The following is a 21813-nucleotide window of genomic DNA, read 5'->3' on the forward strand; positions in this document are numbered from 1 at the left end:
ATTGGTCAGTTTATGCCTCTTTTTCTTATCTTTTGCCAAATTAATAGCCAATTCGTTCATCTTCTTTGTCAACGTTAATAACAAAGCTTTATTTGGATTCTTTGATATTAGTTCATTAGATAATTCTTTCATAGGTACTAATTTTTGATATGGGGAGTATGAAAAATATGAAACTATTCTTGTTGGTGGTAACTTGCAATTGGACAATATTAACTATTCTCTGTGGATTGACACTAAGATTTGTACCCTAATCAATCATTCTTAAGAACTACCCACCGCTTCATTCTAAGCTGGCATTTGATAATCTCCTTGAGATGGAATCACTGTGGCTCCTAAATATTAGGAATAGATCATAATGACATTTTTTCTATACCTTAGCTCAATTAAGTGAAGAAGCAACAATGGCTGGTTGGGCCTCCTTCACAAACATCTTTAATTTTGGTGGATGTAGTCTATTAACCAATATAGATAAAACAAACAATTTTGGCTTTTGGTTATTTGGCCATTTACAAAGGATAATTGCTACTTGGCCGTAATATGATTGCACCGCTTTTTTTTGGTATCATTCTACTATTTATTAAACTTCCTTTGAGATGTTATTTAAATCCAATTGATTGAAAATGGATTAAAAATATATTTTTTAATGCCTCTCAATCAAGAAACTAGTCCACAGGTTATCAATTATATCATTTAAAGGCGTTATCTTTTAGTGTTGGTAGTAGCCATCTCAACCAAATATCTTCAGTTCTCTCATTATTAGTGACACACATAGTAAAAAATTGGAATAAATATTGATTTGGGTCGAAACCTAGCCATCCACTAAAAGTTAGTAATAAAGCTACACTAGTGATATGATCGCCCACTGCTCCCATTAGAACTGTAATTAGCACTGCTGAACCACCTGTTGCCATTGATGGTCTCAAAGTTCTCCTTAATCCATTATTATAATGAACATTGTTTCTTCCAATTGGCCTTTCTGGACTTCCAGTCATCCTCAATTTACTATTAAAATCTACAACAAATTTCTTAGGTTGAATTGGTGGTAAGAACGTTGGATTTTGAAACACGCTAATTTTTTTTTTTTTTGATAATTAATCCATATTGGTCTGAAGAACTTGTTTTACTTGATTTGATTGTAATTGTTATTGAAAAAGTATCCAATGGAATGCCCAATTTTTTAATTATTGGATTCAATGGAGAAACTAGACGATTGTAAGAATTAACTGCAAGTAATTAAGGCAACTTTTACAATGGTATATAATATTGAAATATTGACGGTCTTACTAGTGTGGAGTATTCTTAGATATGCAAACAGGCTTACAACAACGGCTTTATTCAATTCTCTTAACACTTCCTTTTATGATGCCATTCTTGCTTGTCCCACAACAAATTTTTTGCTTATACTCTTTCTTGTCTTCCTCTTAATGGCCTTATTTTTTTCAAAGCGATGTTCTTATTCTTTTTAATCATACTCTTGTATCATCCATAGTTACTGCTTGAAACATTCTCCATATATAACTGAAATTATTTATTTGGCTCTACTTCCAAATTATCTCCATTAAATTATCTGCTTTATATAATCTTAAGTCACATCCTACAACAATTTATTCCTGACGCTTGATACTATTGTCAATTTCTTGGCTACGGCAAAAAATGTGATTATTGTTTTACTTCTTCCGCAATTAACTACTTGAAATAAACTCATATAGATGGATTCAAACACGGAAAAAGACTAATTTGTATGAGATTCACACATTAGGCTCACTCAATTAACAAGAAACTGACAAGTTGAAATCCATTCTTTTATAATCACAAACACCCATAGAATGTTACATTGTAACCTTCATTTTATTGATTCTCTTCCAATACAATCAAATATTAAAACCGGTAATCCTATCTCTTCCAATTTCTTCTTTCATTCACTCTTTTTTTCTTTCATATTATAATAATAATATGTAAATTACTGCATACTCTAAACAATCAGTATATATTGATTTAACAATCCAAACACTAAAAATTCTCACTGTCTTGGATTTTAAAACTAATTTCTTCTTTTGATATTCTAAAATTGATATGCCAATCTTCAATTCTTTTACAAATAAAAACAATATGGATAGTACTAAACATACCTTGGCTCATGACTCTCACAGTTTGGGCCACTATACTTCCATTCTAACTATTTTATATCCAAAAGAGAGATTTCAATCAACATTTCTTACTTTATCACTTCTCTTGACTAAATCATCCATCCTATTTCCTAAATTGACTGCTCAATGGATGATTAATCTATTTTACCTATTTTTAATCAATCTCCTACAAAAATCAATTTCTATCCATTCTATAGTGATGCTAGAAACAATGTTAGAAATCTATAAGAGAATGAAATTTATAATATTATTAGATATCTTATCAAATTTTTGAAACTCAATGATTATGATAGCTTGTCCTTTCATAACAATATTTTTTTAGGTTTAGAAACCATGAGTAGTTGCTTTACAATCTTTGGATTTATAGATCTCTATTTATATCAAATATCTAAAAATCCATTAATAAATCACCAAGATACCAAGCTCTTTGATGGAGTCTAATAAGACTATTTTTAAATTCAAATTGGTAAAGACTCCATTCACGAGCAAGGAATCAATCATAATCAACTCTCTACCAAAACTATTGAACCTTATATTACTTAAGTTGCTTATGATCATCTTGAAGTAATAGATATCTAATAGTTTACAAAATAGGAAGAATTGACTAACTTTGATAATTTATTTTCTTTGTAATAAGATATCTATGATTAGAATATTTGATAAGCCCTATGTTGCTAAAAGCTTCTCAGTAAATATAGAGCCAATGAACTTTGAAGTTTATATAGATACCATTAAAGATTGGATATCTTCTTTGAAGAATATAAAAATTAAAGAGTGGGTTTCATAGGCATACAAACATGCTTAGAACCTCTAGAAGTGGTGATATCAAAGCACCTTCTAAGTGCCTCTTTTTAAACATTCCTTCATTCTAGCTTGACATTTGCATTGCTAAATGAGAGAGTATTGATACAAGCTCTTAAATTAAAAAGATGTCTAAAAATATTGCCATAATTATTAAAAGTAAAGAATATAGTTTCTATAGAGAAGAAAAAATATTTTTTCTTTTCCATTACAATAAGGCTAAGAAAAAATGACACTCTCTATACAAAAAATAAGCTTTTATATCAATCACTTCTTTTATTTAAACAAAATTGTATTTGAATTTTTTAAAAAATGGTAATATAGAGTATTTTAAAAAGTAATTGAAAAAAAAATCTTATTTCTAGATTAGAAATATATAAGATCTAAAAAATGTCTACTATTAAATAATAAGATATAGTATGATCTTATCCTTTTTATTGTTTTATGAAGCTAAAAGTTATTTATTATAATTTTTTTTGACTAAATATTCCTTTTAAGGTGCTAAAATTCTAAAATTATATCAAAATATTACTCTTAAGTATAATATTATTTTAATCTAAAAATATAAATTTTGTAATTTAAAAACATAAGAATTGGATAATATACTTTAATCAAATATAATTTATTTTTATTCTAAAAGCTACTCATGGTTATATAAATAACCAAAATAGTATTAGAGCTTGTGGAATGTATATTCTTATTTCTCCTATATTGAAACACTTAATCAACAATATAAGCTCTATAATAGATAATAGAATTCTAAAGATTATCTTGAGCAATATCCTATAAGATTTTATTAGTATTGTAAACATATATGCTTATAATCAATATTAAGAAAGAAATCAAATGTCGCTTGACTTTGTAGATAAGCTATTGTTTTATATTTCAAGAGGTGATTAGAACATGGTCAATAATAATACATGTGATAAATCTTCTTTTTAAAGAAGGCTAATATCTAGAAAAAAAGAAAGTACAAAATTTAATACATATCCTAAAAATGATGTAAGTTTTTTTTAATTAAATAAATAATAAATAGAAAAAGACTTAATTGATTCTAGAATATATAAGTTAATTAGTTAGAACCTCAAAGTATCACAATAAGACTTGATAATACTAAAAATTATAATTAAGCACAAAGAAATAGTAGTCCCATCACATATTACTCTTAATTCTACTTGCTTAGATAGTAATAGTTAAGATGACTTTTTGTACTTTGTTTTTACTTTATTAAGACATTGAGTATATCTTATTTTTATATAAACAAAAAATTTAAAAAATATATTAATATTTTGGTTAGAAGTTTATGTTGATATTTATTTATAAAAAGTATTATTATTATTATTATTATTATTATTATTTTAATATTTATAAGTGAAACTATTTAGTATTGAGGCGTTTTTAAATTTTTTTCATGTTAGGATGCAACTTGATGATTAGATAAAAATCCAGGAACATCTAGATGTGGTTGGTGCTATTTTGTTTAGAAGATCCTAACACATCGACATCCATTTGCTGCTTTTCTTCAGAAAATCAAGACACATCTAGACACATTTCGACACATCTAGATCGATTTGGTGCTATTTATTTGGAAGATCCAAACACATCATCATCAAGGTCGATTTGCTGCGATCTAGAGGAATCAAGCATGTTCGGCACCAAAACTAGCATTCTCAAATGGAAGATTGCGCCATCAACTGACTGACTCATCATGCTCCGATTTGCGTCGGCTTTAGATAGTGATAGTCCAACCAGCTTCAGAAACACCGTCACTCAGCTACGAAATCCAATATTTCAGCATCACCACGATGAGTTTGAGACCTGGTGGTAGAGACTACGGTGGAACAAATCGATCAGGATCAGGTCCATGTTGTGTAGTTACAGTTACAGTTACAGATCTCACCATGCTTCGACGAGGCAGTGATTGTTTCAGAGAATGTGATCGTTCGACTGCTCTCTCTCTCTCTCTGCAAATTCTAGACTGAAAAACGTCGATGGAGTTATAGATGTGGCTTCATTTCAACATGACGCTGCTTTGGAGCTCTTGGGCGTCATCGATCCCGCGCGTCGCGACTCTGATTTCTCTTACTGCTTCTGAGCTGTTCCTAGGCGTTGCCCAAGTACTCGGTGATGCCATCATCCACTCTATCTTGAATTTGCATCGTTTCCACAGAGTCTCAAACGAAGGTTTAGATTGAAAGCAGTGAAGCAATTCATATGGTCAATATTCAGTAGTTGAATATGCTGCACAAAAATGACGTCTTTAATGGCAGTGGTTGCGAGAGATGAATATCTCAAAATTTTCTTCAAACAGAAAGACAAGAAAAGTTACAAGACCAAAACGCATTATTAGAATCCGATTTCATAACTCGTTGTAAGGAACACAATTCAGTTGTTGAAATTAAATTTCATGATTATTCAATATTTGAATGTTGAATTAATGAATAGATTCTTATCCTACAAATCTACACTCTTTGTTACATGGAAGTCAAGTAATCATGCAGAAATTACAACCACGCATACAGTACGGTTTTAGTTTAAACGTGTGTTTCTAAGCTGAACACATATTTCGGAAAGATACACGACGGTGAGTCGTAGAATTTGAAAATGAACATCCTACAAGCGCGAAGAACACTTGAGCACCATCTTTGAGATGGAGATAAATTTTTGCGCAGGCACAGAGTTCTCAAGGATTGCATAGCACAAACTTCACAACCCTGACTGGTAACGACGCCGATGCCTAGGTAGCGTTTTCCATCAGTTTGCAACGCTCAGCATGAAGAGATTTTCAAATGCTGAGCGTATTCCAGGCCATAACTATCTCTCGACATTTACGGTACTTTTGAGTGTGGATTCATTGCAGGAAAGTTAACATTGTACACGTAACATGAATGTGATCTAAACATCACTGGAAAGTTTCCGAGTGAGCCTTGAACATCACCCTATTTGCTTGCGGCCTACAACTCACAAGCTCTAAAGTACTCGCACAGTAACTTGCTTTACTGCTCCGTGAACGTGGCCAATCAGTCAGGTGACCATCGTCTAGACATTGCGCTGCGAACTCTAGAATTCTGTGCTGATGCCAATGGGCGGGATACCATTTCCAGCTTATCTACAGTCTGTGACATGTTGAATGTCCACGCTAAACCCTAAATCCTGGCTCTTGTTTCGGTGAGCACTTCGGGTACATATCTAAGTTAATGAAACACGTGATCTACAAATTAGAATTACACTTGGCGCCACGAAGTGTTCATGATCGTGGTGCTTAGTGATGTAATCGTTGTGCACGATCTTAATCCAGTGCCATCAACGAAGTGGTGAATAATAGATGGCCAATGCTTCTACCGATCACCATTGACGATGAGGTTGTGCTGCGTGCACACCGGAATGATTATGTTGGCCCTTAAGTTCAGAGGTCCATCAATAGTTTGCTGGTCATGAGGCTATGACAGAATTATGAGTTACACCCAACAGCGAGAGATGATGCTATGATGTGATGAAGAGGTATGGCGGAGATTTTGCAGCCCGAAATGATACCGCTCGCTGTGGACGCGAGTAATCCTTAGATATGCAGTATGGTGTTGGGAGCAAACGTCTGAGACTGTCGAACACCAAAGCGACTCTGCTCCATTTCGAGATCACTGTGGATGTGTCGAGTGACGTCGAATTTCTCACCGTCGCCCCAGAGCGCATAGGCTTCTTCGCCGTGCTCGGCGTCGTCGCCTACAAGCAAGTGCTCCTCCGACATGCGCAGGGGCATGACGAAGCGGATGGCAAACATAATCAAGGTGGTCACCACGATATTCCAGCCTATGATGAATGCCGCGCCAACGACCTGCTTTAGCACTTGCATCCCGCCATCACCGCCATAGAACAGCCCGTTGGAATTGGTCACCGCGTGATTCATGTACTCGCACAGACGGGGCTCTGCAAATAGTCCCACGCATAGCCCGCCTAAGCATCCCGCCACAGCATGTGTGTGGAAAACCCCAAGCGTGTCGTCCACCCTCTGCAGCAGCGACCAGCGCTTGTGCAGACACATCATCGTCCACCATGGAATGCTTCCTGCCAGAATTCCCATCACAAGCGCCGCCCACCCAGGGACAAAACCTGCACCGACAATTTACACACACCTCTCAACACACGGGACAGATTCCCGCAGAATCCAAATTCAAGCAGCATCACATTATTAAGTTGTGCAGCAGAACTACCCCATTCGATCTGTTTGGTTCGGAAAATGCATAAATATTAAGGTCCCCACAATGAGATGGAAAATGTCTCCCTCTGGACCTTACCAGCAGCGGGGGTAATCATCACAAGCCCCGTCATCATGCCTTGCACAGCGCCGATGACTGATGGCTTCCCGAAGACGATGACGTCCAGGGTAGTCCACGTCAAGAGGCTGGTCGCGGCGCAGATGTGCGTGTTGAGCACGGCCAAGCCTGAGATTAGATTGGCGCTGAACGGCGCACCCCCGTTGAAACCTGACCATCCCATCCAGAGTAGCCCGGCGCCCGTAAGCATGAGAAGCACGTTATTCGGTGGAAATCGTTCACGATCCTTCGCCAGCCGCGGCCCTACCTGCAACGACACAGAATCACAACGACAAAATCAATTTATAGCCTTAGAAACCCCGGATTCCTTCGGCTCAAACATTACAAGAACATCTCTACAGACAAACTAGCAAGAAGCACAGACCTCCGTAAGTGACAACATACCCAATACGCTGCAACGAAGCCTGCAACGCCAGAGGAGACATGGATGACATAACCCCCTGCGTAGTCGATCACCCCCCACTGCCACAGAAAGCCCCCACCCCACACACTGAACGCCCCCACAGTGTAAGAAAACGTCAGCCACAAGGGGCAAAACAGCATCCAAGCGCGGAAGCTCATCCGCCCAAGCACTGAGCCCGCAAGCAGAACGAGCGTGATCGCAGCGAAGAAGAACTGGTACAGCACCATGTCAGCCATGCCATAAAACCCCTCCGAAGCAGGCATCTCAATTGTATTATTCTTGTAGTAGTGGATCGTGGACGGCAGACGTGCTTGGTCGAGCATGAAGGTGTAGCCCAGTGTTGTGCCCGCCTTTCCCCAGATGGGCAGCAGCTGCTCGCCGAAAGACATCTTGTAAGCCCATGTCACCCAACACAGAAGCGTCGCAGCGAACGCGTATAGCGCCATGAAGGCCGAGTTCACTGCCCACTTCTTTTTCACGATGCTCCCGTAGAGGATCACCAAGCCGGGCATGGATTGCAGCCCCACCAGTGTCGACGCCGTCAGTTGCCATGCGTTGTCGCCCTTGTTCAACCAATCAGGCGAAACTCCGCCCGTCTGGTTGTACGCCGACTGTACCACGGGAGTCGCCATGTTTCCAAATTCTCTGCAACTGGGAACGATCTTACGCAATCACAGATTCACATCCCTATCAAACCTCCCCGCATTTTACATCTCCTCAATACTCCAAGCAAGCTGCCCAAACAAGCTCAGACCCTCACATTGTAATGTCTAGATTCGTGACTAGTTGGGCATGCCCCCCTAGTTCAGACAAAAGCTGCATCTCGGTCGCTCTCATGTGTCGATTACGACGCTGAGTATGTACCGAACTCCCTTCCACACGAGCAGGCGACCGACACACAAAAAATGTTTACCTAGACACCTATTCCTGTGGAGAGCGCCGATGGGAACGGAGTAGCTTCGAGGCCAGCCTGACAGTGAACACTCTGCAACTGTCCTCCACTCTGGCGCAGTACATTTGTTCCACAGCAGGGAACGGTCTTGATATGAGGCGCTCCTTATAATAAGTCGAAGCGGGCACACACGCTAGGGCTTTCACGTTGAAACCAGCTAAACCTCTTTCGCATACGGGAGTGTGTGCACAGTACTAATTACATCTACTAATCTGACACGTTTAACGGCTCCATTTGCCCGCGCCAACTATCCCCGGCATCCTGAAAGATAGCGTTGTGCAGTGCCCTTGGACCCATTGAACAGTTCCTGTAGTCCGGTTGCTGTGAATTTGCCAAATCTTCCCGCACATCTAGAGTTACCTCCAATAACTTAGTGCTTTCCTGCCCAGGGGGAGCGCAGATTGACTAGAATTTTGCAGGAATGATTGCTCATGTGGAATCTTTAAACTAGCAGGGAAACCTATTCAGATATTCTTCCACGTAATTTGCTTGCAGAGTGAGATCCACCTGATGAGACGGGATTCCAAATCATGATATTATCATCTTTGTTTCTACAATTTACTAGTAGAAGAAGACAGCCTCGAATTCCTGTAGAAGAAGAGGAGCCCCCGGTGGATGTGGCGGGTGGGCATCGTGTCTGCACACACACTTAATTGCGGTACCATCTAAAACAGCCCACTTGGTAACTCGATATTCATTTTTTCCGACGCTGGATGAATCACACCTCCACAAGACTGACTTGCCACCGCGGTGCCGAAGCTGGCTGGCTGGCCACATAGCAAGATGCCAAGACAGCAGCACAGTCGAGCTCCTTTCCTAATTTCCTGTTAGGGAAATGAGAGCAAGACCCACCCTCCTCCTGAACCACGCACATAATCCGCATTGTAAAAATAGAGCCTCATCATTTTCTTTGGTGGAAACGAAAAATAACCGATCCATCCATCGTAGGGGAATGTCCTCGACGCGGCAATTTATAAAACCGGCAAAACTAGGATGCCTCCACGATCTTTGGATTCATGAAATCTTGTGCTCCTCGACGAGACCTGCCACCTCTATCTGGGTCCGACGGTAGAGTCCTCGAGCAATCTGGTCGAACTGGGTTGCACGATGCAGTCCCATGACCTTTAACCAAAGCTTCGCGAGTAATTTCAGAATTAGAAAGTTTTCAATGCAATGCTAGGGCCTGGAAAAAGTATGGCCAGCAAAACTTGCTGGAGGAGCAAAAATCTTCCTCCGCTTCTAATGGGCCAGCCCCTTATCTGTAACTTCAAATGAAAAATTATTTGGTAAGTAAACCGGTCGCCACATGCACTTCCGTCGACGGGAAAATGTGCTGGAATCTCCCGATCGACGGTCACCAAGTGAGCATCGAGAGCATATTGTTCTTGTAGCGGGGCGACTTCCGGAGTGTTCGAGGAGGCTTGGCGTCTTCACCTGACGGTTACGATGGGTTCAAGGGTATGCATCGACGGCGCAAAGCAGCGCCTGTCGGCCAGAGACAACTCGAGCCGCCGCGTGACGACGTTCTTCGACGCTTGACGGGTCCTGAGATACAGTGCTTTGGTGCTGCTTTTGGCTGTTATTTAAATCCGTGGGTCTCGATGGAAGAAGATGCCTGGTAACTGAAACGGAGAGTAAGCGGGGGGATTTTGCGCTCCTAGCTTCCTTCCTTCGCAAATTGCTCCCACGAATTTGCCTGGATGGATTTACTCATATTGGTAAGTTCGCAACCTGGTCCTTGACTGGGGGCTTGACTGGTTCAACAGCTCATTACTTCAGCTCAATTTGGTTTTTTCCTTCACTTGTGAAGAACATCGCAATGAGGCTCTGAGATGGCCGACATGGAGACTGCAAATAAACCCTTTCAGTGCTGATGATTGATGATGATACCACATGGTTCAATGCTTGGTTTTACTCTTGGAACCACCCTTGCTTTTACTAGATCCACAGGGAAACCGAAACAATTAGCTTTGGTAACCTATAAGTTTTGTTTGTCGCATTTGAGACTGAACTTAAGTGATGATGTGATGATATCCGTTCCATTGATTTGTTCTTACAGTGAGTGTTTGGACCGGACCTCTAAAACATATCGTCGTAGGTTCCAGACATTAAAAATTTGGATCTACATCGCGGCCCATATAAAGTCACTTCCGTATCTCTCTTTATATAACAAAATAGATACAGATGGTAACAATTCCGCAGCTTCAAACATTCGGATCGTAAAAGACCGGATGGGCCTGAAATCGATGAAAAAGCAGTTAACACTGTGGATCCCTGTGGAGACCGGATGACCAGCCCACCATTGAACGGTGTCAGATTTTCGACATCAATCCACGAGGCACATCCTCCGGGGCTGTTCAAAGAGATGACGACGTTTGCAATTGGCGCTAGAAACATGCTGGGAATCAGTATTCAAGCCCCCAGAAGTGAAAAAAAAACAAACAAACAAACAAACAGTTGATACTGTACAATGTTCCAACTCCACAAACGTCGTTTTTGTTTTGTTATTTTGTTTTTCTTACTTAAACCACGCAGTATCCCCAAACCTGCTCTTAAAGTTTGTAGGCGGATCCATGTGGGGCTGCCAGAATATGCAACTTCACAGGGCAATACTGGACAGATCAAGCTTCCGGATCGCAGATTTTCAGCGACCCAGGATCTGCTGCTCCATGAATCGATCGCTCTGCATGCGTAAGCGTTGCGTCACATGATTGAAAGCGACGCAGCAAATCGGCACCGGTCGATAGACACAAATGTGATGCAACAACGCACTGCCAGTGCACTGCACTGCTGGAGTAGTATTACCACATTGCCTGCTGCTGCTGCAGCATATTCTATTTCTTTTGGTTGATTGATTTATCAGTTTGTCGATCGGTTATGATTCTGCAAGCACACAGTGAGTGACCCCACATTTGCATAACATTAACAGAGCAAAGATGTGTTGTCACCTGGTGGTCCCCTGTCCAGAAAAACAAACTAGCATATTTGCTTGCTTGACGAAGCCACACTTTGATGTGATGTTTATGTTTTGATTATGCTACAATTATGGAAAAAAGAAGAAGCTGATCTCTGCCCTCCAGCCTTAATGAACCTTAAACCCATTTGATTACCACACGGCGATGATGGTTATTGGAGTATAAGTTGGCTTGGGGAACAACTTTAGTATCTAGGTGTTTTATCTTTCACTGTATAGGAAGATGTTACCCTTAACACATTGATGAAAAGCCACATTACCACAAATTGTAACAACCTTTGTATTGGATGATTATATGTGAGATTTATTTGTTTATTTGTATTTTAATATTTTTTGTTGGTTTATGAAAATTCTGCTTGTAATTTTGTATTGTGTATTCACCAAGGATGAAATGTAGCCCTTTTTTTGTTTTTGTTTTTTATTTTTAATTTTTTTTTCAGACCACTATTAATTAAATACACTATCAATTAAAAATAATATCTATGATCTATGTATTTTTTATATTTTATTTAAAAAAATATCATATTTTGAAAAAATTGTGCATGAATATCAAAATATTAACAATAAAAATAGGTTTTTTTTGAATTCATAAAAAAAATTATAATTATTTTGTATGTATAGTTTGATAAGTTATTACTAATTTGAATAGAATATTGGTACATTAATAATAAGGGAATGTTAAATAGACCCAAGTTTTTACTAAATTGATTCACCCATCCTAACCATTATGAAAAAAAATAATGAACTTTAGATTATTTTCCCACTATTAGACCTGCAACCAATAAAAATCAAACATATTCATCATGATTACCATATTCTTCATCAAGAATGGATCTATTTACTAAAAGTATGGGTTTATTTAACATTCCCCTAAAAATAGTATATTTTAATGTAACCAAAAATTAATTTTTCATATTCTCAATTTTTTAATAATTATTAATGTATTATTATTAATATAAATATCATATATGTAGTCTTTTTTTTAAACATCTATAATAGTTTCAAAAACTTTATGCAAATTAAAGATCTTTGATCTTTTTTTTTTTTGTTTTTTTTTTTTTTTATTATTTTATTTTTTAATCTCTCTCCATATTAGATGGACCTTTTAATTTTAACTATTTGATATTTTTTTTTTAAAAGTAATAATCTATTATAAAAAAATTCCTGATTTTATTTTATAATAATTAAATTTTATGACTCAAAAGTTTGTAAATCAATCTGTTTTTCTAATTTCTACACTCCTATCAAAATTATTGTTTACATATTAGTCTATTTTATATAGTCAAATCAAGTTTGTATCAAAATCAAATTATTAAATCTATCCATTTACATAATATGTTTAAATTATTTATCTTTATATTTTTATTACATGTGTATATGTTTATATATACATATACTAGCAAAAATCCATGTCGTTGGGCAATGCAATCTCTGGCACTGTCATCCACTCATGTTTCATGGTTTTCATGTTCCTTCATTCCCATGTTTGGCCAATGAGAAGGTTTTTTGTCTCTTTGGCTTATACCCAAGCTTTATATATATATATATATATATATAACTTGATATCTATCTTTATTACGAGGTGAATATTCTGAAATTGATTTGATTTTTTTTTTTTTTTAAATAAACATTATTTATACAACTATCAGTTAAATGAATTACAACAATAATACCAGCCTTGTATTAAATTTTAGTCCAGGTAGAAATATTACATTAACATGATTTTGGTTCATTACGTACATCATTTGTGTTGTATCAAAATCAAACCAATATGAAAAAAATTGTTTTTACTTTCATTGATTGATTTTATGACTTTTGAAAACCCAACAGTTTGAGATTTAAAGAAAAATTTAATAAAGACAATAAAACAAATGAACTGAAAACAAAAAACAAACAAACATAAATGTGTTCAACCGTACACAATACAAATATGTAAGAATTTTTATAAACCCATAAACATATTTTTATGTGTAATATTTTGACCACAAATTTTGAAACAAAAAACATAAAAGCGTACTTGAATTTATTATTGTTAATATACTGTTGCATAGTTTTTGAAACACGTCATAAGCTACAACAAATTTAGAGCCACATTTCACCACCAACTTGATATCAATAAAAATATAGAATTCACTATTGTCATCAATAAAGCAATTGGGACTCCTTAAAGCCAGGCCCTGAACGTACCCCATCAAGCCTCTCATTACTTGCCACATAGAACATGAGTCATGGATCACGGGGAATGCATCATGGTTTGTAGATCAAAAGCAAATTTGTTTTCTCAACTTTAAGAAGCCATTAAATATTGTTAGGAAAATATATATTAAAAAAATGATGGTGGAAGTGGAGAAATGGATAGAAGCTATTGCGCCATACAAAATTCGAGGTTGAGGGAGGTGCAAGGATTCCTCCATTGGGTACAGAAAGGAGGGTCCCAGGAGAAGTTTGTGACAACATGGAAGTGGTTCTCTCCATGTTGTGTTGCTTCCATAGCCTTGTGGGTTGAGTTTATAGAGTGAAAACTAATGACTTCATTCTCCATGTTCTGGCCAGATTGCAGAAGACGAAGAGCCCATCACACCACAGTTCTGCATTGACTATTCATGGAACCCGCATCGCTTTTGCAGGGACGGTAAGGAAGTACACTCATTGCCTTGGAAGCAAGTGTATCTGGATGGGTGTCTCCAGTCTCAGTTAACCACTTTAATCAGCTCGATGTCGAATAGCAAAGTTTTGTCAATCAGTCCCTGATTGCGCAATACGAAGTCCAAGGCTCTCTGACCCTGCATAGGTACAAGCAGCAAACAGTTCTCAAAGTCGGGTGCAAGCAATATAGAAAAGCTTACATAAATATAATCTGGAAATACTGGTTTATAAAAGATATAAATAAATTAATTAAAAAAAAATAATGGCGGAAGTAACAGAAGCTCACCGAGAATGTGGTTGGGCGAGGACCTTTCTGGTTGTAATCATTGTTGGGATAACCAAGCTCAGGAGGCACAATTAACCTGCGGTCCGGGTCGGTTTGGAAAATCAGGCAAAAGAAGAAAATCACATTTGAGAAATAAAGTAATGACAGGATAAACACTATGTTGATATGCATCTATAAGAATCTGCATGTCTTCTTCCAGAAAGAACATAGGAAGCTTAGAAGAACCAGATGAGTATTAAACTGTAAGATCTATCTGTACCTGCGTATGCCACCAACTTTCATTGTTGCGACGGCCTCGTCAAAAGCAGGTATGACCTACACAAGAAACTTGCAACTTCAGATTTATTGCACGCAAATGTGTTCTTACATGTGAGAAATGTGCTAGAGATCAACTGTAACACAAAAATACTCCCCCAATATTTTTATCACGCTCAAAAACTGAGTCCCATTCACAATGTTTAAAGACTCTATATAAAAGTGATAATCACAAATCTACATCCATTGTACTAAACTATTACTACCGTCTTTTTCTGAGAAATTGGCTTTAAATGACAAGGATCAGTTGAGAACCTCACCTCCGAATTTCCCAATTTGAATCTAAAAAAATTCTTCTCATCCCCCTACACATCCCAGCAGAAACCAACTGTGCTTTAAAAGATGACTAGAGGTTGGTAGCTAAACTACAAAAATATTCATTTGACTTGCACATGCTTCAGATCAAACCGGAGTGTATAGAGCAGTGAATGGTGTGGGTGTCTGAATGTATCTGATGAGAAGAGATGTCACGCTAGAAAATTTTACGGTTTATATTCACCACGCACTATTCCTCTACATATTTACTGCAAAAAATGCTCTACTGAAAGCCAAATGCATTATTGTTTCTTTCACTAAAATTTCTTAAATTTAAAAGTTTGATACCTCAAAGGAACCACCTTTTGCTTTGTTTCGAGCCTCAAAGATTCGACCGTAGTACCCGATGGTGTAACCATCCCAGTCCACCTGCGCACCAGTCCACAAAATAATTCTCATTGCAGTAATTCTTTTCAAATATTTCAAGAGACTTGAGAATATATTCAAGACACAAACATGAGCTACAAAATCAAAACAACTCCTCTCTAAGTAAAGAAAGCTCTAAAGAACCCGAAATCAAAAGCAACAAAAGAAAATTACAAAAATAATAATACTAAGATATCCTTCTGACTTACCACCACCAGATTCCCAACGTTCGGAGCTGAACCAGTTCCTATTCGTAGGTCCTGAAAATCAACGCAAACAATTAGAGAAGGTGGTATTGATTTCATCTCGCTGCCATCAGGGTATTGGTTTAAAAGCAACGAAGGACTTCCTCAAAAAGGATTTCCAACAGTCAGAAGCACAAAGGTAATTTGAACACCTATGAGCCACTGTCCTGAAGTGAAATACTGAAAAAAAAAAGTAATGTACCTTGTACTGCAGACCGGATTCAGTTTCTATGTAGTCAGGATACTTCATTTTCGTTTTTCCGTAATCCTTTCCCCGTAAAGCTGGCACTGCAAATTATGAAAAAAATTCTTGATACGACATCCTAATGCACTATTGATATGTTTTCCTTCCATAACCTTGACCATAACGCTCTTGAATATTCAAATGTGTTGAACCGGACTCACAAGAAAAATTGAACATTGTAATACTTTTACTCTATCATCTCAAATTGAGAATAACAAAACCATGATTACGTAGATTTCAGACTAGCAATTAATCTTTATCTTACAGCACCAATTATATAGGAAACATGATATATATATATATATATATATATATATTGAAACAAGCACAAACGTAAATCTCAAAATGGAGCAAGGCATGAAGCTTAAGGAGCAGATATCCAAAGCGATGAGAAAGTATCCGTGTAATTACATACTGTCGGCGTAATCTGATCCCACAGCCTTCCTTTCGTATGCCAACGTTGAGAAGAGGTAGGCGCAGATGCTGGCTGCTGGAAACGATACTATCTGTCGACGTGATGTTTTAGACCAACTCGCAGGCTCCAGGGTCTCGTCTGCACCATAACTACACAATTCAGGATCTGATATGAAAATTACTACACAGCTATATGAGACCTAAATAGTTTACGTTTCTACACACACTGGTAAATATTACATTAATTAAAGCAGCGATACGCAGACATGGAAAACTGCTAGCATCCAAGTGAGAATGAAAAAGTAAACGGGCTTCCATGCTCAACAGTATTCCAAAGTCAGCGTCAAATGAACTAGTTCGTTAAATAAACTGACTTCACTGATTCGAGGACACCGAGGTTACCTGATGTTCTAGAAGAGTCCTCATTTATTGCACTGGCTCTAATGAACATTTCTCCTTTTCTTTGCTTTTTTATGAATGGTTGTCCAGGAGACAGATGCCATGTCTGCCAAAAACTCAACCACGAAAATATCATGTATTATTCTTATTAAAAAATTGCTGAAGACATGCAATTCAAAAAACAACCTTGAATTTTGCAAAGACCGATTCAACTTCCATTGAATACTCAAAGTCGTGAACTAACTGCACTTTGATTTCGCCAAAGTTGTAAATGTCGTGATGCTGCTGTTCGATTTTTGACCATTCTAGAAATGCTATTCAAAATTGATTAGAGATTGACATGTCCGATGCGAGAGTTATAATCCATCATCATTTTAGTAAATCAACATAAACTGCCTGCTTGACAGCAATCAAAAAATTACAAGTTTCACTCATAAATTGTATCCTGCTCATCTAAATCGAGCCGGAAAGCTCATAATTAGAATCCAGTGTGAACTCGAGTTAGATTGATTGGAACTCGAGGATTGAGAATCGAAGCACTCCCTGGCATGAAGCTACTGGACAAAAACAAGCAACGAAATCCATTTACAATACACGAATTTTCATTCGCATAAGCAAGCGAATGGTAGAGAATCCAAATTGTCATAATTCGGCTCTACGGGAGATGGAGACATGCGCCAAAAGGCCTTATTAGAAGAAGAAAAAACAAAGAAAAGAAAAGAAAAGAAAACAAGCAGCAGGATCATGAACACAGAAAATCAAACTGGCCATTACTGAATTGAGCAAGCAAGCACACACACACACACACACCTGACGTGACGATGAGTAGGCGGCGAGCGATGGAGTACGCGCGCATGGGAGAGAGTGAAGCGACGATATCGCGGCCATGGCCACCACTGCCCTTCCTTCGCTTCAGTAGTCCCTCTCGTCTTTGGGCTTACTTGCTTAGTTAGTTGCTTCCTCGCTGACTGACTGACTCAATGACTGATCCGTGACGATGAAGGAAGGTGGTGGCTATGGCGGAATCTGGTGCTCTGAGGCCTGCGACGATGGCGAAGAAGTCTGCGAGCGACGCTGTGAGGGCCACAGACTGGATAACGAAGACGACGAAGTTCCCACCCCGTTCTCGTTCCGTTCCCTCCGTGCCAAGTCTCACGCTCCCAAGCTCACCCACCTCGCTCTGAAACCTCTTGGAAGATAGAATACCACCCAGCCTTCTCGTAAAGTAATATATGGGAAACTTGAGTTTTTATTTTTATTTATTTTTATTTAAATGGTTATGTCAAAACAAGTTGCAGCATTAAGTTCTTACTTTCATACTCCTACAATGGACTGAATACAATAGATGGTTCAATTGGAATTCTGCTAAAGCTTTTGAATATTATTGGGGAATCAAAAAATTGTATTGAACCGAATTGTTTATAGGTGCACAACTTTCTAACATGTGCAGCTTCCATGTGTGAGGACCACATTATTTATGTGTCATTTGTAATTTCCTTTAAACTATGTGTGGTCGCACAGCAACATGTATTAGCATCACTATGGGAAACAAAGCATACTAAGCTTCATGGTCATTTACAAGTACTTTCATAACTCACTTATTATGAAAGATTGGTTTCAAACAATGTCATTGCTTTGTGAACGAAAGTGTCAGATTCCACTAATATCCTTCATCTTTACCCTCGTAGACATGAATGTAAATGAAGTATAAAATGATCCCAAGCACTAAACCTACACCAGAAACGAGCAAAAACAAATTTTCAGAAAAATCAACCTTTGATCAAATCACATAGATTTTGTAGAAACTGGGACATGCCAATTAGTGAACCTAAATAGTTGGTTGATGAGCAAGAAAAGTTGTATGTCCACGTGTAATTCATAATCACATCTCCAATTCAACTTAAAATTCCCATTCATCTTTTTGATTTCGTGCTCAGAACCTCCCCCTAATATTCCCTTTGCAGGTACTGCAGAAGAACATTAACTTTGAAAGTTGCTATATGTGCATATTGTTCAGCAGATTGTTCAACTACACTTCAGACACTCACAGGACAGTCGTCTTTAATCCAAGAAATACGTATAAAGAAGCTTTGGAGTTACTTTCACTGCTAATGCCACCCTGAAAAATCAATTCATAACTTGCAACCATACCCTATCTATTTTGCAAGTGATATTTAGGTCATCTTCCTTGAGTTGATTTGAGGGTGAAGTAATATGGCCTTTCAGGATACTTTTCATCTCTAAGGTGACTGTTTTTCACGACATGCTTTTTTCGCCCCCTGTCTGGACCACCAATTGCTCCCCAATGTAAGAATTGTTGATGTCGATTTCTAGCCTTACTTTTGTCAGCTTCAGACTTGTGATGATAACAGTAGGGGCACGTAACGCCTTCTTCCCAAAGTGGAGACTCCATGTCTACTGAGTTAACAGGCTTCTTGCAGGAATAGCATAATCTATAAGATCCTTGCTTCAGTCCATGTCCCACAGCCACTCGTTTGTCAAATACAAAGCACTCACCCTTCCAGAGGCTCTCAGATGCAGGTATCTCTTCGAGATATTTGAGGATACCGCCTTCCAATTGATACACCTACAGAGACGATGAATGAAACCCACATATTGATGCTCAATCCCTAGAGAAATCATGTTGTTTCTGTTAGCTTGCAGAAGAATATAATCAGTCCCATGTAACCCATCCAAGGAGCAACAATAGTTTGTAGAAGTATTCTTTCAGAGGTCTTCGGCAATGTTTTGAAAGGTTCGTATATTCCGCTGATGGGCGTGGTAATTTGTGTAGTGTGCGTACCTCATCAAATCCCTGGTTCAGCAGATATGAAGTTGCCTTCTCACACCGAATGCCGCCTGTGCAGTACATAGCAATTCGCCGCGGACTTTCAAGATTTGGTAGCATTTCGCAAGAAGTCAGGGCATTTTCTTCATCTCGCGTGCGTGTGTTCTCATCTCTGTCAGGTCCCCTTGAAATGTAAGGTTGAGCACCATTTGCGAGATTTTTCTCGACCCACGCAGGGAAATCCCTGAAAGAATCTAGTTGTGGATCAAGTGCTCGCTTGAACCTCCCGACACGGTACTCGTAGTCGTTTCTGACATCAACAACTACCTGGAAGTGGAGTTCAGATGTATTATGAGACTTTTGTACTGTGTTCTAGATTCAAGTTAAACATGATATGGTTAATGCGAAGAAACCGAGGGAAATAAACACTACGTGTCGACCTCCTTGCTCACATTTCTACAATTGGTCTCACAGGTGGTAGTGACTGCAGAGATAACTCATGCGCGTTCAGCAGAGATTTTTATATACTTTATGATAATTCATACGTCCCTTCTCTTCTACAATACTGAATTTCACAACACATTGCATACTGTGTCAGGGTCGCTTATGAGTTTGTTCCAGTCCTTGGGGTTCACGTATTCTCCCGCTTTGTCCGCGGGATCCAGTCCCGACACACCCATCGACACCAACTGCAATTCGACAAATAGGATCTAAGAAATCAATGAGTGCGAGATTCCAACATCAAAAGACAACAAATGTAAAACAACTACACAAGATTCCATCCACAAAAGTCGCAGTTGAGGAACTAATTTGGTGCACTGTAAATATCAGGGCAGCCTTTCATGTCTGCAAGATAATCACATTCAAGTTTGCCGAGATACGAAGATTAACTTATTTTCGTGTGAAGTGAAGTCAAATGCTCGGCATTCAACAACAAGATGTGTGATGTTTGGGCGAACCTCTTTTTTCAGCTTTACACGCACGTGATCCCATCTGGCTGGAGAATTTTCGCCTGCTCCAAGAGGAGACTTGGGGCTGTGACCATTGTGAATTTTATCATCATCCACTCCTGCAGGAGCCTCAGTTCGTAGAAGATTAGTCAAGCGCTCGTCACTCTGGATAGCAGACATCACTATCTCCACTGCCTCCCGTGTTCCAGAAATACTCCCATTTATTCCCTCAGCAGCCAACATTATACCTCCTGACACAAACTGCAAACCATTAGGCCATCAGCCGCGCCTCACCGCTGGCATGAAAAACCAGCTACCCTGCTGCCACTACTGACGCGTTCAGAGGGCTCAAAACCATAGGGATCGTTGGAGAGGGTCACAATAGTTCCATGACTAAACACGTTGAATCCAGAGACAAGGAATCCGCCAAAATGTCGAAACAACTTACATGAGTCTCGCACAGCTCCTTCAATGGAGCTAGCTTCTCCTCGTAATCCGGCAGATGAGCAAACTTGTAAAATGACACCACGACGAGAGGAGCCCTCTCCCCTGCACGCAGCTCATTCCTGTACACCTGCTCCTTCTCCACAACCTCCTCCACTTCCTCCCTCATCGTATTACCACTACAACAACCATCACTACTCGCAGCCACTCTCCGTGAAACATAAACACATGATGCTCCTAGGCCCTTCTGCAGCACCCTAAACGCATCCTGACGCGCAACCACGGGCCCGAGAGTAATCGAATTGCGACTCCAAAAGACTGGCGACTTTGAGACGGAGAGAGGCTGTAACCTTGAACTGTGAAACGCAGCCATCTGCGAAATCTCCAGTGCGCTGCAAGCATTCAGGGGGTCCTTCACGCCACTCACAAAATTGGTTACAATCCCTGTCGAGCATCAAACCCTAATTCCAATTCCAAGCTTCAAATTGGTGAAAATGGAATACACGCTCCAGAGTCTGGCCAACGTCGTCTAACAGTTGTGCACGGAGAAGGGGGAGATATGGATGAAAGATATGTACGAAAATGGAGTATTGCTGGATGAATGAAAGATGTGCCAACAACATTTCCCATATTCTTGATCCTTTTCTCATCTTGAAGTTGCCTTTTGCTTTTTGAATCCATTGCTTCTTCCTTGATGCCTCCAAAATTTTACAGCTGACCAGTAAAGGAGTTTCATGTTGCCAATGCTTGCTTTAATTCAAACTATCAAAAATATTGGACTAAGAGACATTAG

The 21813-nt window shown here is 38.7% G+C and overlaps 3 protein-coding genes across 4 annotated transcripts; all 3 read right to left on the bottom strand.

Moving 5' to 3' along the window:
- Nucleotides 1-5782: 5782 nt before the first annotated feature.
- On the bottom strand, nt 5783-9366 carry LOC112293833 (ammonium transporter 3 member 2). The gene is made up of 3 exons (XM_024543739.3): nt 7664-9366; nt 7241-7526; nt 5783-7055 (listed from the first exon to the last, which is right to left on the bottom strand). The coding sequence occupies exons 1-3, from the start codon at nt 8312-8314 to the stop codon at nt 6508-6510; spliced, it is 1485 nt and encodes a 494-aa protein (XP_024399507.1). The 5' UTR covers nt 8315-9366; the 3' UTR covers nt 5783-6507.
- A 4545-nt stretch (nt 9367-13911) lies between these two features.
- On the bottom strand, nt 13912-17892 carry LOC112292995 (peptidyl-prolyl cis-trans isomerase FKBP19, chloroplastic). Its single transcript, XM_024542023.3, has 10 exons — nt 17649-17892; nt 16842-16944; nt 16441-16578; nt 15984-16069; nt 15746-15796; nt 15459-15539; nt 15116-15160; nt 14800-14855; nt 14541-14616; nt 13912-14391 (listed from the first exon to the last, which is right to left on the bottom strand). The coding sequence occupies exons 1-10, from the start codon at nt 17724-17726 to the stop codon at nt 14299-14301; spliced, it is 807 nt and encodes a 268-aa protein (XP_024397791.1). The 5' UTR covers nt 17727-17892; the 3' UTR covers nt 13912-14298.
- An 835-nt stretch (nt 17893-18727) lies between these two features.
- On the bottom strand, nt 18728-21511 carry LOC112293948 (uncharacterized). Of its 2 annotated transcripts, none has more exons than XM_024543968.3 (5): nt 21025-21511; nt 20586-20837; nt 20217-20315; nt 19642-19953; nt 18728-19425 (listed from the first exon to the last, which is right to left on the bottom strand). In XM_024543968.3, the coding sequence occupies exons 1-5, from the start codon at nt 21391-21393 to the stop codon at nt 19018-19020; spliced, it is 1440 nt and encodes a 479-aa protein (XP_024399736.1). In that variant the 5' UTR covers nt 21394-21511; the 3' UTR covers nt 18728-19017. The 2 variants fall into 2 exon arrangements, with proteins under 2 accessions (XP_024399736.1, XP_024399738.1); XM_024543970.3 differs by having other exon boundaries at nt 18728-19468.
- Nucleotides 21512-21813: the final 302 nt, after the last annotated feature.

Source organism: Physcomitrium patens, chromosome 16, assembly GCF_059467195.1.
Source record: "Physcomitrium patens ecotype Gransden chromosome 16, ASM5946719v1, whole genome shotgun sequence".
Taxonomy (NCBI): domain Eukaryota; kingdom Viridiplantae; phylum Streptophyta; class Bryopsida; order Funariales; family Funariaceae; genus Physcomitrium; species Physcomitrium patens.